Source organism: Patagioenas fasciata, chromosome 16 (assembly GCF_037038585.1).
Source record: "Patagioenas fasciata isolate bPatFas1 chromosome 16, bPatFas1.hap1, whole genome shotgun sequence".
In the NCBI taxonomy this organism is placed as follows: Eukaryota; Metazoa; Chordata; class Aves; order Columbiformes; family Columbidae; genus Patagioenas; species Patagioenas fasciata.
In genome coordinates, this window is record NC_092535.1 from 279,266 (window position 1) to 296,444 (window position 17,179).

The following is a 17,179-nucleotide window of genomic DNA, read 5'->3' on the forward strand; positions in this document are numbered from 1 at the left end:
GCATGTTTTCTTTGTAGGTACTCCAGTTGTGGCTGAGTAGTTCAGCAATGGTTTGAACACAAATAGAATCTAAGCGTTTTATATGCGGATATAGATCTGTGTACAGTAGGTGCAGACATGCGCACCCAGGCACATATGCGTGTGCTTCACTGGAGTCAGAGCGGGTGGTCTTTGTTTTGGCCCCGCTAGAGCCCCAGTGGTGGCACGAACGTGAGCCCTGTGCTTAGTGGCTGTGCTGCTGCTGTTGGGATGGGGAGCGCGGGGGCTCCCGGGCCTCACAGCGTATCGTACAGCGGGAGACCTTTTGCCAGAGCAGCCCCGTGCCCCGCGTGCGTCGCTCCGAGATCGTGGCCGCCGCTCCGAGATCGTGGCCGCCACTCCAAACGGGTGGCCGTGCTGGCCCCGGGCTGCAGTTTCACATCTGGCAGGTACCAAGGACAAATTCTTTCAGTGGTTGAGGCTCTGATGGAAATTCGTCTGCTTTTCTCCTCCTCCTTCCCCCATCATACTGTTCAAGTGAAGGAAACAGAAGAATGTTAAATCTGCTAAAAAAATTATTGGCAAGTGATGCAGCTGAACTAGTTCTTGCTGGTACAATCCCAGCTATTGTTTGCTGCGGTCAGGATCTGTCAGCCTTCCTGTTGGAGGGGAGCTAGCAAAAGGCACTGGCTATTATGTTTTAGTAGCATGTTTAACCCTTCCTTTATAGGTTCTTAGGAGCCAAGGAGGTGTTTTGCTTGCATGTTTGCTAAGGCATTAGAAATTGCCTGATTAAATCACGTACATCATGACTGCCTATTTACAAGGGCATTTGAAGGGATAACAATCTAAAGGAAACGTCCTGTTACATGTAGGTGTTTACATAAAAGATTAGAGCTAGAAATTATTTTTTAAATACATCATTTTGTAAACTTCTCGGTGCAGGAGCTGTTTGTTATTATGGGATATAAATAAGAGCCAGCATAGCCCTTGTGCAGTTGGACGCCGGTTTGTTGGCGACAGCTCGTGTTGATGCATTTCTTACAGAAGTGTTCTGGTTGGTTTTCAATGAAATGATCTCCTGTGCTACCAAGATTATGCGCATTCCCTTGAAAATTTTTCTTGCTATTTTGAAAACCCCAAAATACTGGTGTGTTTGCCAAGTCTCAGACTGACAGAGCTTTTAATGCAATAAGCGCACACAATTGTATTCAAGATATAGTTTTCATTTTAGCAAGTCTAGTAGCAATACTTACAGGGATGCCCATGTAGATGTCTGGCCTGCTGTTTTCATGGGTGCTTATCATGAGCCGTGCAATTACATCAATATAATTTTCAAATGCACATTTTACCTGTAGTGCTGCCCTTTTGGGTAGAGACACGTGTAGGTTTAACTTGCACTTCTTTCTGGCAGTGACAGTGGCATATTGTGTGTTCCTATGCAGGAAATCCCCATTTGGTATTCTTGGCAGGTGTATCTGCTCTGTACTTACCTCTTTCAAAAATTAAAAATTTTTCTTATAAAAAAAGAAATTAATCTTATGCTCAAACTGTCTGTTCTGCTGTAAAAGGCAATATGAATTAAACAAGTGAAAACTAAAGAAGTGTATTTCTTCAATGCAGTTCTGTTTGGTGAAAAGGAACGGTGTGGCAGAAATGGTATGGGGCTTTTTTCACAGTCTAAAAATCTAATTTTTTAAACCTTTTTACTTTCAGGTAAGTCAAAGCAAACTTTTTATAGTGTGTTTGAAGGTGAACCAGGTAAGCCCATATTGGATTTAATGTTTTTTCTATAGATGAGTGTGTAAATGAATATGTGTATTTGTATAACACTATAACTAAGCCTCTCTGCCCGTTGCTTAGGAAATGGTTGAGTGTTGCCTGCGTTTTTTGCAGGAAGAGGAGCTAAGGCAGGGCTGCTGGTGGGTTTTACTGTGCGAGGTCTCTCGGGGCGGCGTGGGCCCTGGAGACGCTCCCTCCGCAGCGCGGCGGGCGCGGCGCTCTCGGTGCGCGGGACAGCGCTGCAGGCGTTCCCTGCCGGCGGTGACAACGCGAAGGCATCGGGGGTGCTGCAGGAATCTCCCTTCCCACCCTTGCGCACCTGTAGTTGAGAGATCATCGTCTCCTGTCCATAACAAACCTCACTGTGGATGCCAGCAGCGGTGTCAAGGATGGTGGTGCTGCCAGCAGCACACAACGCGGTGCTTGGTGTTCTCCTGGTGTGGAGAAGCAGTGTGCAATTAGTCTGGTCTGTTAATTGCTGCAGCCAGCAGACAGAGAGGCTGCATCTGTTGTACCTAATGCTGTTATTGGCGATTGTGAGGGTGTTTTGGCATTCGTCATGCTGTAATAACATCTAACAGCTCCAGCCAGGAACTGAGAAGCACAATTCAGATGGCAGTATGGGTGCAACCTGTGTAGTACTCACAGTGCATTTAGGTATGATACTCACAGACAACTTAGAGGTTTTAATTTAGGGGTTTTTTTAGATTTTAGTTCATTAAACCTAAATTTATCTCTGAATATGGTGGCACATTTTTCTTTGGTAGTGTTGGAGGACACAACAGTTTGGTTCGTTGGGAGGCATCTTGCACATATGACCTGTACGTTACATTTTCTACTGGTTTGATGTTCTGCTGGCGGGTGAAGAAGGTGGGTTATAGTTAACTCAAAAAATTCAAGAGTAAGGAGATTTACGATGTATTTTTAATATTAATTTTGATTTGATGTATTTTAATGAACATTAAAGAAAGTGAGCTATGGTCTAGGAGAGTGCAAAAAAATCCAAAGGGCAAAAGGTGCAGTGAGCTTATATCAATAATCATAGTAGTTGCCTTTGTAGCCTTTAGGATAAAGGTCATTCCACTAAAGACCAGCTTCGTGGTTGTTATTGCTTCCACGAGAAGAAACTGGTAGCTCAATTGTTCAGTTTCACCCTCAGTTAAAACCTAAATCTTTATTTGTTATGAAGTGGAGAATAACTTTCTTACCTACTTCAGTTTGTGGAGATTCACTAAAACCAAAGTCTTCTCATTCCTGTGTGTTTTTCTCAGACCAGCCATGGTACAACAGTGGTATCAGTTTGGCCGAACAACGGAATGTGATGAAAATCTAAGACCCTTTGATTTTGTTTTCCAGGCAGCAGCCAAGCAGCACCACAGTGTCCTCTCCATCTTTACTCCACAAAGTGAGTGCTCGTGCCAAGTGCTGTCGTTTACAAACCGTGTTTGCTGAGCAGCCGTTTTGTGCAGGCTTCTGTCACCTTGCGGAGCGTTTGCCTTAAGCCCATCCACCTGTTCCCCTGCGTGTTTCTGGCCCCAATGAAGTAGCTGGTTCTTAATCTTGTTAGATATGGAGTGCCAGAAGGTCTGAAGTACTGTGCACTGTACTTTCATACCCTGGGAATCCAAACCTCATCAGTTTGAGTATTGTTGTGTTTACGAGTTACCACAGAGGAATATGTGGAAATGCCAGAGGTTTCCCATGTCACTCGGTTTTTTTTGGCAAACTCAAAATGAAACATGAAAAATCAGTGGTGATTTTATTAACTTGCACATATTATGCAGTCTTAAAGTCCCCATTCATTTAGATAATCTTAGTAGCTTGTGTCAGCCATATACTGAAACTAACTTTTGCCTCTGTCTAGTCAGTTCTGAGCTCCCAAAATATTCACTGTCATACTTTGGATATTATTCTATCAAAATGTCTGGGAGTGTTCTACGTGTGCTCTAGAAGGTCAGGTACAGTAGCTATTGCCTTACACCTTCTGTTTTCTTTTTCCGAATAGACATTATCCCCATATAGTGACAGTGCCATCCTTCCCAGCGATGGCAGCGTATGGACAGGCCCAGTACAGCGCGGGAGTGCAGCAGGCTGCTGCGTACGCTGCCTACCCGCCGCCGGGGCAGCCCTACGCCATACCCTACAGTGAGTACTCTGCCGCCGTGCTGCCTGAGGACACCTGTCTCTTGCTCCTTGGAAAACAGAATTGAAATCTTAAGTTTTAAAATGAAGGGTCGTTTCGGTCTCGGCAATGTTCTCTTCTTAGGCTTAAAGGAAAATCTGGCTTTGTTAAAAATGGTAGGATTACTTTTGAACTGTTTGTCAGCTCTTTCTGTCTGGGTTATGATGTTACGAACTAGTTGAGTTTGGAGCCAGTCAGTAGTAGGATGTTAGCATGAGAAACAGTAGGATGTGTCACTTACGAGTAGTATCTGGTGAGTGTTCCCATGACTCGTTGCCAAGACAAAGTCTCTTGCATTAGTTATGATATTTAGGTAAACTACACTTGGCCTTCCTTGTTTCTTCCTGGAGTTTCAATGATGCAAGCTACTTTACAAAAAGTTTTTGTATATTATTATGGAAGAACCAAGACAGAGAGCAGAATAAGGCTTAAGTGAAATATGATACAGGGTACTTTGGGTTTGGAAGACTGTTAATATTTGAATGGAGGGTGTTAGGTGTAGGTGCAGTGAACACACTGGACTGCAGTCAGCCTTGCTCCTCCTGCGCAGCGCGGCCAGCAGCTGCGGGGCAGCGGCGCTGGGCACCAGCAGCTGGGGGTTCAGGCAGGGGGCTGATAAAACCAGCGCTCCCGGTAGGGGGGTACCTGCCAGCCCAAGTGTTGAGGGTGTCCTCAGGCTCTTCGTGGAAAGTTTGAGCTCTTGAGAGAGCTGGGAAATTCTTTCCACTCCTAAGGACCAAAGAGATGTTGCTCTTGCTTACGTGCAGCTCTTTAGAAAGCTTTGGGTTCCTTATTCCCAGCTGATCCTATGAGTGCTGAATCTTGCAGCCCTAAAATGGCTTCATACGGTGGTTCTGTTTCCATTCCTGTTTTCTCTTGTGCTCCTGAACGCCTTTGTTTGCTTGGCAAATACGGTATCTCTTCCCAACAAGAAGCTTTTGTACAGCCATTGACAAAGCTTTTACTTAAGGGAAATTCCATGAGAGAGTCTGGAAGGCCGGGGAAATGGGCTTGGCAGAGCCCAAGCTCTACCAGGATGACGAGAGGAATGTTTAGAGACCCTTTCCTGGAGCTGCCTGTGTGTTTGCATCAGCTGGCTGAGTTCCAAGGCAAACTCTGAGCAGTTGTCCTGTTAGAGCAGGTGAAAGTAGAGCCATTTGCTACTGCCTAGAGTCTTTAGGGCATACATGTGTCAGGCCCATATGCTGCTTATAAATCCCGTGGATGACCTCTTAGCATCCTTGAGCAGTGATTTCCCTCCCCCAGCCCGTATACCCTCTCTAAGATACTCAACACAGCATATGAAAAACTCCACCTGGCTGACAACCAAGAACAATGAAGCAGTATTGGTTTTAGGCACAAAAATAAAACTCAGCCAGTTTCTAGACAAAACAGAACATTGTGTGAAAATTAATTTGGTGCTAAGTTATTTCGCTGTCTGACAACGATTTTTAGACTTCCAAAAAGGCCCATTCGCTGAAGATTAATTGTAGCTGGGGTAGGTTGAATGCTCGCATGCGGAGTGCTGATGTAATTGAAAAGCATGGGATGTTATGAAAAGCGGCTTCTCTGCGCACACTCGCAAATCCCTTTGCTTTCCCAGCGGTGATGGAGCCGGGCGCTTGCACCAGCACACGTTCGTTCGTTCGCTGTCCAGATAAACTTCCCGCATTTCACAATGCAGCATTGTCATCTCATTACTGACTTGTACTCAAATTGCATTGCAGCTATTCTCACCTAAAGCTAAAGGAAGTCATTTTTATTAGAGAAAACATTATCTGGGAGAACTTATTCCCAACTTGAGCAAATGCAGACTTCTTGCTTTTAAGAGTCATTAAGCTAGAAGACAGCATGTTTGGTGAAAGGCCCATGAAACTCAACTTGTGTGTTGGCAAGTTTGCCTACAAGTGCTGAAAGAGGACGGCAGCATGGGAAGTGGATAAATCCAGGGCCAGAACATCAGCAGGGTCTTTGTTTAGGCCCAGCATTCAGGGTGTGTCCACTTTCTTGTTTTGTGTAAATACGGATGCAAAGGAGGGAAGGATCGTGCCCAAAGGGTTCGTAAGATGCACCTTTCGCTGTTTATTTTAATAATACAGCTGTACGATCTCAGCAGCATCTTGGGATAAAACATCGAGCCCTTTCACTACCGGCAAAGGTTTAGTCTTGCAGTGTTTAATTCAGCTGTCACTGTTCCCTCTGTAAATTGTCAGTTCGTCTGATCTTCATAATGAAAATATTTTTGTGCTTCAGTATTTACCTGTTGTTCCTAGTATGTTGTATGTGACTGAACCCATGAGAACCCTCCGGTATGACTAGCCAGTAAATATTTTGCTACCAGAGCTGAAAATGCAACACAAATAGAAGGTAACTCCATTGAGAATAGAAGTCTTGAGGTTATGGTGCTGAAGGTCCTGTTGCTTTGTTAATCATTGCTTGCATCTGATAACCATCCGGAAAGTTCAAGAGTCAATGAGTTCGTTTAATTCTAAAACAAAACTATTTGTTCAGAAATTGTTTTTGAAAACGCTATTATTCATGGTTGTTTCCTCATCTTAGCAAAAGTTCATTCAGGTGTGGATACAGGATGTAGCTGACTCAAATATTATTTGTGACTGATTTCCTTGACTGTCTTATTTAAGAGACCTCTTTGGGTAATGCAGATAATTAAAAAAAAAAAGTGTTAATGCCTAAACTTGCTTTTTCACACCTTTATATGACAAACACTCACGTTCTGCTCTTGGTTCCTACTTTATGCCCCGAAGGCATCAAAACAGAGGACAGCCTGAGCCATTCCCCGGGACAGAGCGGGTTTCTTAGCTATGGATCCAGCTTCAGTGCCCCAGCAGCTGGACAAGCACCGTACACGTACCAGATGCACGGTGAGTACAGCCTGGCGCCTCGCAGGGCTTGCTAGGAGAACTCAGAGTCCTCTGTTGCCCCCCATATTAGACCAGCTCTTCCTCTTTTGCAGCTACGATGAAAAGCTTAGGTGTAGGCTCTCAGGGCAGGGGAGGGAAGGAGGTAACTCTCCACAGATCTGTTTTGCTCATAAAGGAATTAATGTCTGGCTGAGGTACTGGATGTAGCAGGACTATACCCTACCAGAACTTCACAGATGATCAAGAAAAGCTTTGCATTTCTGTAGAAACTGTCTTCTTTTTGAAAATGATTGTTGTGACTGCGTACCTGGGACCGTTGTGTTGCTGTGAATTCCTGGACTCCAAGTGTAAGCAAGCAAAGGTGGTTTCACACTCCACGCACACAGTAACGTTAGTATTACACTTCTGCTCTGTGCTGTCCTGGAGGAGCTGCCCCGTGGTTCAGTTACTGTATATTCTCTCAACTATTTTTATTTAAAAGCCGATATTGATACTAAAGCACTTTTTTACTGTTAAGGTGTAGCTAATACCTGCTAAGATAAGGCTGCCATGTATCTGTAAGTCCCCATTTTATTCTAGAAATTATTTAAGAAAGCTGAAGGCTGAGAGGTGACCCTCTCCTGAGACTTCATGTACTGGCTTTGTCAGAGCACACGTCCCTAACGCTAGGGTGGGTTTTGTGGCTTGGGTCCCTCCTGTGACACGCTGGATACACCTGGCTTGAATGTGGTGCACGCACACAAGAGTAGGCTATGTGGGGTTTTTTTTCCTCACCTTGACTCCTACAAACCTCACCTGTCTGCTCCTAACAGGAGTTCAGTTTTTGGCTTCTATTTTGCTCCTTGAACACATCGGTCTTGCTTTAGGACTGTGCTACACTGCAGCAGCCGAAGGGCTGTCCTAGTAAAGCTGTGGCTGCAGTTACCAGCAGTGGCAGGTGCTGGAGGGTCGCAGCGTTGTGCCGGCTGAGAGCGCTCCCGGAGCAGCAGCAGCTGTGCTGCCTCCAGGCTCCCTGCTCTGGGGTCAGGTGCTGCTGGCTGAGCGCCGCTGCTGGCAAGGCGCTGCTGTTTCCTTGTGCTGCCGTGGAAGATCGCCGTGTTTCCGTGCAGGTTCCTGCCGCGGTGCGCTTCCTCAGGACACAGCTTCCACACGTGCTTCGCTAGCTTAGAAGAATCTGAGCTGTTTGAGAAGGCCAACTCTCGACTCACTTGGGACTGAAGTTTTTAAGACGGCACCTTTGTTCAGTCAGGAGGTTTAGACAGGTAAATTTTGTGCATCAGCACTTGAAAATGTTACACGTGCAAACAACAGCGACACAACCATGGGTTGTACCCAGACAGGCCGGGAGGAACTTCACGTGCACATACGAGCACAGACGTGCCTGAAGTGCTGTCAGATAACGTTCCCTGGTGCGGTGCCGTGGTATGAGGTGAAATCACTTCTTTTCAGATTTTTACGCCAGGAAGATCATTTCAGCCAGCTCACTAAGCCTTTAATGCAAAAGAAAAGAGAAAAAAAGCAGTTTCTGCAAGTGGCGTGTGCTCACTCCAAGGCAAAGGGGGCAGGAATAAGTGTCGTGTTGTAAACAAGTGTTTCCACCTGTCTTCCCATCGCTCATGAGAGGAACGATCTGACCGTACGATTTGTTTACCTCGCTGGGTGCTGGGGAAGGTGGGAGCGAGGAGCCAGGAGCCTTCCGGTGCCGGAGCTGCCGCGGCGCGCGAGCTGCCCGCTTTCCACCCAGCGCGCGGGGCGGGAGGGGCCGCCCGTCTCCCTGCTGCGAGCAGGCCGCTCTCCTCACCCAGCTCCAGGACCACCGACACTCCTGCTGAGTTCACCGTGGTCCTTCTGCTCACCAAATTGCTGACCCAGGCAGGGACTCTGGGTGAAAAGGGCAATTTTTTATTTTCATATATTTATAAAATCAAATTTCAGGGAGACTTTCAGAATCAAGCTGTTAATCTCCATTTCAAGGACAAAATGTTGAAAGAGAGATCTTGAAGAGAGCGATGTGCAGGCGATCAGCAAGGAAAGGTATCTCCAGAAGTGCGTGCTGCTCAGTTTTGTGTTTTAAACTGTGAGAAAGAGATATTTTCTTAAGCTAAGCCCCGCAAGCGTTCTAAGATGGCGATGGCTCAAGCACGGGAGTGAAATAATTTTAGTATTGTTTGCTTCCATTGTACGGTCACCGAGAACCAGCTCCCAGAGCAACGCGGTGGAGTCGCCTGCGGGCAGGCGTGGGTGGTCGGGCTGCGCAGCCCCTGTGACTCCCCCTCACTGTCCCCTCGTTTCTGAGTCACCCGGTCCAGCCAGCAAACAGCGCCCGTTGTAGGTGTGTTATGCCTGTCACCAAGGAATGAATGGCCTCTTGGGTGACAAATGCTTTGTCTCACAGTGCTCTAGGACAAACGATCCCCTTCAGTAGATGCCAATGTATTAATAGTCGGTGCTGGTTTGTTTGCTCGCGTTTCCTTGGTGCCCGCGCTGCTGCTGGCCGGGGCGCGTGCCCGGGGCAGCCTCGCTTCCCTGGCGGCCGTCGTTGGTAACGTGGGGCTTCTGAAGCCAAACTCCGCTCTCTTGGGTCTGGTTTCCTTACAAACACGGGTGACGCAGAGGAACTGGGGTAGCATTCAGTTATCGACTGTATCCTAGTTCTTGAGTGATAACAGAATCTACTAAAAAGCAAGAGTGAGGATAGAGCGCACCTTTGGTCTTTAAGTGGTAAAGAAAAAACCCTATTTTACAACCAGACAGAGGGGAAAATCTGTTTCCGTGCGTCCCTAGCATGAAAATAAATTAAGTATGTGCTTATAAGGCAAGTAGCTAATGCAATATGTCACATACACATATGAATATATGACTGACAAATTCCATAGCTCATCAAAATGGCATGAAATGGTATCACAAAGGTACTACAGATAGAAAGGATGGGTTTTAGTTGCCATGTAACAGTGGATATGGTAGCACAGCATCGGACTGTAGCACTCAGATAGACCGAAACCTTGTATTCACTTATTTACTCCAAAGCAGTGACACTCGCTTTTCCCTCCTCTTTTTTTAACCAGTGCTGTATGCGGTGTTGTTTCATGTCATCACTGTATTTACAAAATTAATTTGTTTCCTAGTGAGGTGAGGATATTTGAAATATGCCTGTGACCAATCTGGGGATGCCACTCATATTTAGAGCCATGAATTGGAAGAGGAGGTCACCGCTTGTATGGGGTTTCTGTCTTTAAAGTGAGAAATTTGTGATGCTGGTGGATAAACGTTGCTTCAAGGTCTGTGCCATTTCTTGATCAGTCCTGATGTAAGGGTACAATTACAGCACCAAATCCCCAGACAACACCCTAGGCTGGATACGAGAAGTGTATTGTGCTCTTTAGCACACGTTTTTCTGATTTTTAACTTTTTCTGACAATTTAGCATTTCAGTGATTTGCTCAGACTTTTGGTAAACTTATTATTCAAGGACAGAAATCGAATATAAAATACAAAGATCTAATTCGGCTTCTACCCCAAAGGGCTTACTGTGTCAGCTGGCATGAGGAAACTGCTTGTTGCTTCTCTGGAATATAAGGAACTTATCATTTAATGAGCTGTGCAGAATACGAAGAGAGAGGTGTGCCGGCACATCAGCGACAGAGGAGACCCATCAGTCTGCAGCAAGAGCGGCAGCAGGCGGCCCGCAGGGCGCTTCCCGTGGCTGCGCGGGCGCCTGCTGTCCCTTCCGTGCACATCAGGCCGTCCCTTCTCGGCTTGTTACGAGTTCCTAGACAATGCCTTGCTCTTCAGTTATTACAGCTCGACTGGCAGCTGCTGTGAAACTATGAAGTTGCACAACAGTTAAAACTATGGCCAAAGACCACTACAGATACTGTCGTTGGGCAGGAAAAGATTTGACCACTTCTTTTTAATTATTAATATCCAAAACTATCTACCCACAAAATACTTTTTACATTACAAAGAAAGATTCAGTTATGTAACTGGGGTGATTTTCCTTTGTCAAGGAATTGCAAGGCAGCATTGAGTTCGGCACAGACATAAATGTGGGGCCAAAGACCTACGCAGTAAATTGTTTGCTACTGCTGAGCATTTGTTGTCTTTGCAGACTCCGTTCTGATCAGCTGTCAAACAAAGAATTAATAGAAAGCAGCATTGCTTTTGCGCAACACTGATTTAAATAGACTGTATATGTTGCTTGTGTTTGTGGAATGAGTTGCTTATGAATTGTTCTTCTGGCCTGAGACCAAGTAAAATCTGAGTATTTAATCAATTGAAATGTTTTCTTGTGCTGGAAACACTTTGGCTCTTGTTAATATCTGGATAACCTAGGCAATTTTTTTTTCCGAGATGCCTGAGTTTCTTGCAATTGTGTGCCAGTTTGTGTGTTAGATATTTAATATGAGGCCATAAATATCTACTTGGCATGAATAGTTAGCTCTGCATGCATGAATTTTGCGAAGGAAGTGGCATGTTTAATTTTAAGCTTGATTCTTTAAGTACTTAGTGATGAAATGTGTGAAAAGGGGAAATTTCAATCTACACTTGAGAGATGTGGCTCACACCTTGGCACACAGATAGTGGATCCATCTGAGGTCCCAGGAAACGGGAGTGCGAGAGCGTGCTCTCAGCGAACTGTCACTCAGATCCCTTAGATTGGTTGGATTAAAACCTCCGTGGAAAATGCGTAGTCTCTTTCCAAAGCTTCTGCTCCACAGCTGGTTTGCGTTAGTTTCAGTCTAACGCTGGCAGTAAAGCCGTGCTCCGCTCTGCAGTGAGTTCAGCAGGGAGAGGCCTCTCTTCAGGAGGGGTCAGACCTCACTTTTTACCGTGTAAATACAAGGTTCCTGAGAATAACAGCACAGTCTCCCTTTCAAAGATTTTTAAACACCAGGGGCTGACCGTGCTACGTTTACTTTGTTTGAAAATGAGCGATCTTACAGGAGAGGGAAGTCAAGGGGAGAGGCAAAGGTGTTGACAGTGAGTGACGCGCCGTAAGCTGCTGAGATCTGTGCTACTGCTACTCAAGGAGAAAGCCCTACACTGACTTCTCCCATTTACTGTTTGGGGTTTTTTTAAGGTTCTATGTAGAACTCATTCCTTGGTCCTTATTAAACAAGGAGGACTTGGGAAGAGAATATGCCATTGGAAGTAGACACCAGGGTGAATGGTCCTGAAGCTAGAGGAGCGAATGTGTGTTTGTAAGAGAGAAATGGGCTGACAAATCATCTGTAACTTCTGCTCTGTCCAGGCTCATCAGGGGTTTATTGTCAGTGTCTTTGTCCCTGAAGAGCACCAGGGTTTGTGGTAAGGCTTCAAGCTCGTATGGGGACACAGGTTCTCCTGGCTGACTAGCACCTGCGGAAACTCAGAAGTAATGGCAAAACGATCTTAATTGTAGACATGGTGGTATGGCCAAAACAGGAATCTTCTCTGAGACAGAACGTGTACTTTGGAGGTGTCTGGTGTCTGCTGAGGTGCTCAAGGGGAGGCTTCGCCAGAGGGGTGAGTGGAGGAGGGCTCTGCCCGCTGTGACCCGCTGCCCTGTGCTGCACGAGGCTTCGTTCTCACAGCCCGTTTCCTACATTTTGGAGTGTCCGTCCAAATCTCTGTGCTTAAGAACTCCTACAGGTAGTTTCAGAAGGGTATGTCTGAGTGTAAGAGAAGTCACTGGTTCAGTGGAGGAAGTGTCGGCTGAAATTCTGTGGTTGTCCTGCACACAAGGTCAGACTCAGCATCCGTGAGGTCTGGCTGGCCGGGCATTCACATGGCAGCAAAACGTACGAGGGCTGCCCAGCGGTGGTGGTGGTGTTTGTGCATCGTCGCTGCACGGGCCTTGCTTATGGATTAAGGTAGATAAAGAATTAGGAAAAGTGTAAAGGAAGATTAATAATACTAACCTGCATTAGAAGCAGTGACTTGAGCATCTTGGGCTCCTACCTGGTGTTGCGAGGTTTGGAGGAACTGCAGGTGAGTATTTTGAAGCATTCGCTTTGCAAATATTTAGGAGGAACTCTTTCCTCGGTGTGAAGAGCAGCGAGGGAGGAAGCGTGAGCGTGTTGTTTGTCCTCAGCCCGGCAGAGGACGGCGCCAGGGCCGTGGCGGCGGGTGTGACGGTCGGGAATGAGAGTGACGCAGAAAGCGGGGGTGGGGTGTGCGGTAGTGGAGGGGCTGGTGAGCCTTGGTGCGAATGCCTGGCTCCGCAGTGTTCACTGCGGAGTTACCGTGACCCTAAGTGATGGGTCGAAGAGCAGAGCGCTCTGCCCGGATCACTCTTGTCCATTGGTATTTAGAGATTCACCTTGCTCGAGGGGAAGGGAGTTGCTAAACATGTGGCTGTGCTCACCAGCCAGATTTTTATCCTGTGTTGCATGACAGCAGATGTTATAGGGCTAGTTAGATTTTAATACGGACCTGGGAACTGGAATCTCATAGCCACTAAACAGCACAGGAGGTGGCAAATTCAGCTTTCCTTTATCATGTCTTCTTGTCTGTCAGCAGAGGATTGTGTCCAGGACGAAACTGCAGCTGGGGGAATCTCCCATCTGTGGTGCCTGTGGACTCATCCCAATAAAGCCGGTTTTGCTGGTTGTTTTTTCGACAAGGGATTGCACAGAAATAGTCCACATCATTGTTGTAAGGATGTTCACTTCTTGGCCCCAAACATTTCTTTGTGATTTGTTTTTGAAGACAATCCAGTGTGATTTCCTTCTGTAGCTGCAGCATCATTTGATAGGAGAGGTTAAAAGGAACACTTTATCAAAATAGAATAAAATTTAATTACTTTCCCATGGTTCAAATCCCGAGAGTAAATATAAACCATCCGGCACTTTCAACACCACTGCTGAGCTGGGTTGAACTGTACAGGTGACCAGGCTCAAAAGGGTGGTAAAAGCCTGCCCCTTAAACCTGCTCCGGTCATCGCTGGTTAAAGCTCTTCGGGGCCCGGTGGGCTGAGGACTCCCGGAGCAGGCGGCAGGGGAAGAGCTTGGACTCAGAAACACTGTGCCATAAAATGTGGTTTATATCACCACTGAAGTTTCCTCAGACACCTGGTCAGGCTAGCAGGACTGAATGGGATTGTAGTAGGAGACAAATGGACATATTTTAGATGGGTTGCATATCAGTATTATCTGCAGGAGGTGTTCATATGCTTCTGGGAGCAATGTCCTTTAACAGACACTGCTGCTGTCGAGTGCTGTAAGTGTAGAATCGTGCTTTTCATCTGGGTTAATACAGTGTGCTCTTCCCGTACTGTCTGAGCCTTTCCAGGCAGAAATACAAGACTGGTTTGGGGAAAGTGTTCATTATTCCTAATGGCAAACAGTTGAGCAATGTGCTGCAGAGTACATATGGTTGAGTTTTTCTTCTCTTTCAACAGGTCAGATAGTCTTGAAATACCTCCACAGCTGACAGCCATGCAACATTTTATGAGTTTTCTTGCCCAATAAATGCAGGCAGATGTTGTAGGATTTGGAACCTTACAAGGCACTGGAGTATAGCTGGTGGGAGGTAATTTTGATGAGTACTTAACCTCTCACTAAAAAGGCAGCAGCCTGAAGAAGGCAATATTTACTGCAGGAAACATTAGCTTGTCAGAGAGCTAAAGCACCGCAAAGAACTCGTCTGAATGGCCATGCAAGTCTTCAGCCAGATGTTCTTCATAGCACAGGGTAACGCAGACTCTGCTGGGAGTTAGACTGAGGCCTTTCCTGCATCACTCACAGTCAGCATTGCTTCCTGTAGGAAAACAGCTTGCCGATGTAAGAATACTCAAACCATTATATGCAAGCTTGTAAAATACCATGCAGTTCAGCTGAACCTTGTAGGCATTTATTTTATTAGTGGTAAGTGATCAAATAATCCTTTGAGAGAATTCTCCCTGGAACCGCTGTGCAATTCATGTGCAAGTTAGAAGAAACGCTTGGATCTAAGCTTCATTGTTCTGTTTCACGCGTGTTCAGAGGTGCCCGTGGTAGCCACCCTGTGAACACCGTTACCTCAGTCCATCTTTTGAGGGGTTGTGGGCTTTATTGCTGCTGGCTACCCAGAGCGCTGTGATAAATGCCGTGCTGTCCGCCTGTGCTGAACCTGGCTGTCTCCTCCTCTGATTGTTCTTTCATGGGATGTTGGAGCCACAAACCATCTGTTCTTCTGAATGTAGCAGCTTATTCTCTTTGGAGCAGAGCAGGAGACTTGGCGAACACTTCCCTGGTGTCAGGGCCCCTCTGACTTGAAATGCAAGGACAGGAACCTGATTTTCAAACTTATTGTGCTGTTGATCTGAACAGGCCCATCCAGTCTCTGTAATCACAACTCCCCTAAAACACCAATATTCCTATGTCTTACTGTGTATTCATAAGCTGAAGGAAAACCTTTTTTTAGCAATGCCAGAGTTTACTTCTGAAGATACTGAAATTTTCTTTACTTGCTGTTACCTGGAAGGGAAGGGAAGAAACACATTCTGTTATTGCAGTGACTAAAAGACAAAGGGAGACACCGAGAGGAGGGAGAAGCTGCCATGGAAGGTTTTGCAGGAGCACAGTCCTGATCACACGCCATCGAAATTATCATTGACCATGGTGTAGATTTTAAAATACTTGAATTAAAAAGGGAATGAGGGGAAAAATAGCAAATGAAATCCATCTGTATGAGAACAAGAATATGCCATCAATCAGCTCACAAAGAGTTTCTCTATCCATGTTGCCCTTGCACACTCATAGAGAAGGACCACATCTACTTACCAGGGAAAAGTCATGGTGCTGAATATGTGCAGCATATGCACGCCTTTTATGCGGTGTCTTTTCATGCAAGTGTGTTTGTGATATACATACTTTACAGGAACACTTATAGTACCGAACATCTGAAGCGCTATCCTTCTCTAGAGTCCAGATTGTTTTATTACCAGCTAAATGTTCTTTAAGCTACCTGTGAATGAGGGCATTGTGACATTTAGCAACTGGTTTGATTGAACACAGATGTGAACCGTATTCCATATGGACAAGATCCAAAGGGAGAGTTCTTAGGCTTGTTTCTGATTTGCAAGTAGGAGTTTGAATGCAATTACTTGACATTGAGCTACCAAGATAGATGGAAACAAATCACTTGCTCACACATCTACAGTATCGCGAATGTAAAATCTGCGGTTTGAGACAGTGTGCTGTCTGCAGAGGTCAGGAAAGGCAGCCAATGTATATGCAAGCAAAAGTGCCATGGGGGTGGGCAGTATCCGCTCAGAAATGAGAGGGGGCCAGGCATTTGTGGACATTGCTTGCCAAAGGCTTCGTAGGTGTGCCCCGTTCCACATAAGCGCTGCTTTCTAATGGCGTTCCAGTCTATCTCTGAATATTACAAGAAGTGGTATTACCTGGGAAAGCATTTGAAAGAAATAGGGAAGCGGGGGGTGCGAGGGCATTCTCCAAATGGGATGCTGTAGGAGCAGAGAAAGAGAGGTGTATTTGATCTCAGTTTAGACAGACTATGCTCAAATGATGCTTCTGCTTGGTCAGGGTACCATGACGGGGCCAGAACAAGTGAAAAACCTGAGCTGCCAAAATCTGTTCCCAGACCTCTTGAAGGTTATAGAAAATACCAGTCTTAAGCCCTTTCACACCTATTTAAATGTGCAGGTAAAAAAATCAAGAGGATTCGTTTCTGACTCTGCACCACAGTCCTTCCTATTGAAAATCCTCTGGGCGGAGCGATCCGGGCTGCCGCAGCCTGTGGGGACGCCTGGGCTTGGACCTGGGGTGGCCCAGCTAAAACGCAGAAACATATCCCGCAAAACCACAGTGCAGAATACAGCACATAAGGTCTGGGCACAGCGTGCTGGGGGAAGCACGAGTCACCCCCATCCGCTCACCACGGTGTTTCTGCCCTCTTCCCGCTCACGTCCCGCCTCCGTGTGTGCGTGGACACACGCGCTTTGTGTAGCTGCTGCGAAGTTCAGACCAAGTCCGTTGTGCAGATCTCTCATCCTTTTTATAGTTCTGATTGTTTGGAAGCCAGGAAGCTGTGGTATCATGTGCAGGTAGCACAGCAATAAACATGTTCTCATCACAATTTACACATAAAGCGTGAGTCCCTCGAGGTAGCTCAGCCCCCTCTTGACAGCTTTAATAAAGGATGATGGATTGTTTCTAAATGACAGTTTAGGAAGATCACAAATTCCCCCCTGTATTGTTTGGAGCTGTGGTGTACAAGAGCTGTTTTGTGTTCTGTGGAAGCAGTTTTTGCCTGTAAGCACTGAGGCTCTGTTACTCCCCTTCGCCGTAGCGAGGAATGCTGCGTTATCACAGGAACGTCTTGCTGCCTGCTCGTGCCTCGCGTTGGCAGGAGGTGGGGAAACGCCGATA

General features: G+C 46.2%; 1 protein-coding gene across 12 annotated transcripts in view; it reads left to right on the forward strand.

The window, feature by feature from the left end:
* The window catches only part of EYA2 (EYA transcriptional coactivator and phosphatase 2), a 90,910-nt gene that overhangs the window by 42,515 nt on the left and 31,216 nt on the right, over positions 1–17,179 (forward strand). For 9 of the 12 annotated variants that reach the window (XM_071815427.1, XM_071815426.1, XM_071815430.1 and 6 more), the window contains exons 3-5: positions 3,118–3,166; positions 3,767–3,906; positions 6,709–6,825. In XM_071815427.1, coding sequence (XP_071671528.1) covers positions 3,118–3,166; positions 3,767–3,906; positions 6,709–6,825 — 306 coding nt within the window. Of the gene's footprint in view, positions 1–1,695; positions 1,741–3,117; positions 3,167–3,766; positions 3,907–6,708; positions 6,826–17,179 lie in introns of all 12 variants that reach the window. The other 3 variants (XM_065850057.2, XM_071815433.1, XM_071815432.1) reach the window with 3 other exon arrangements.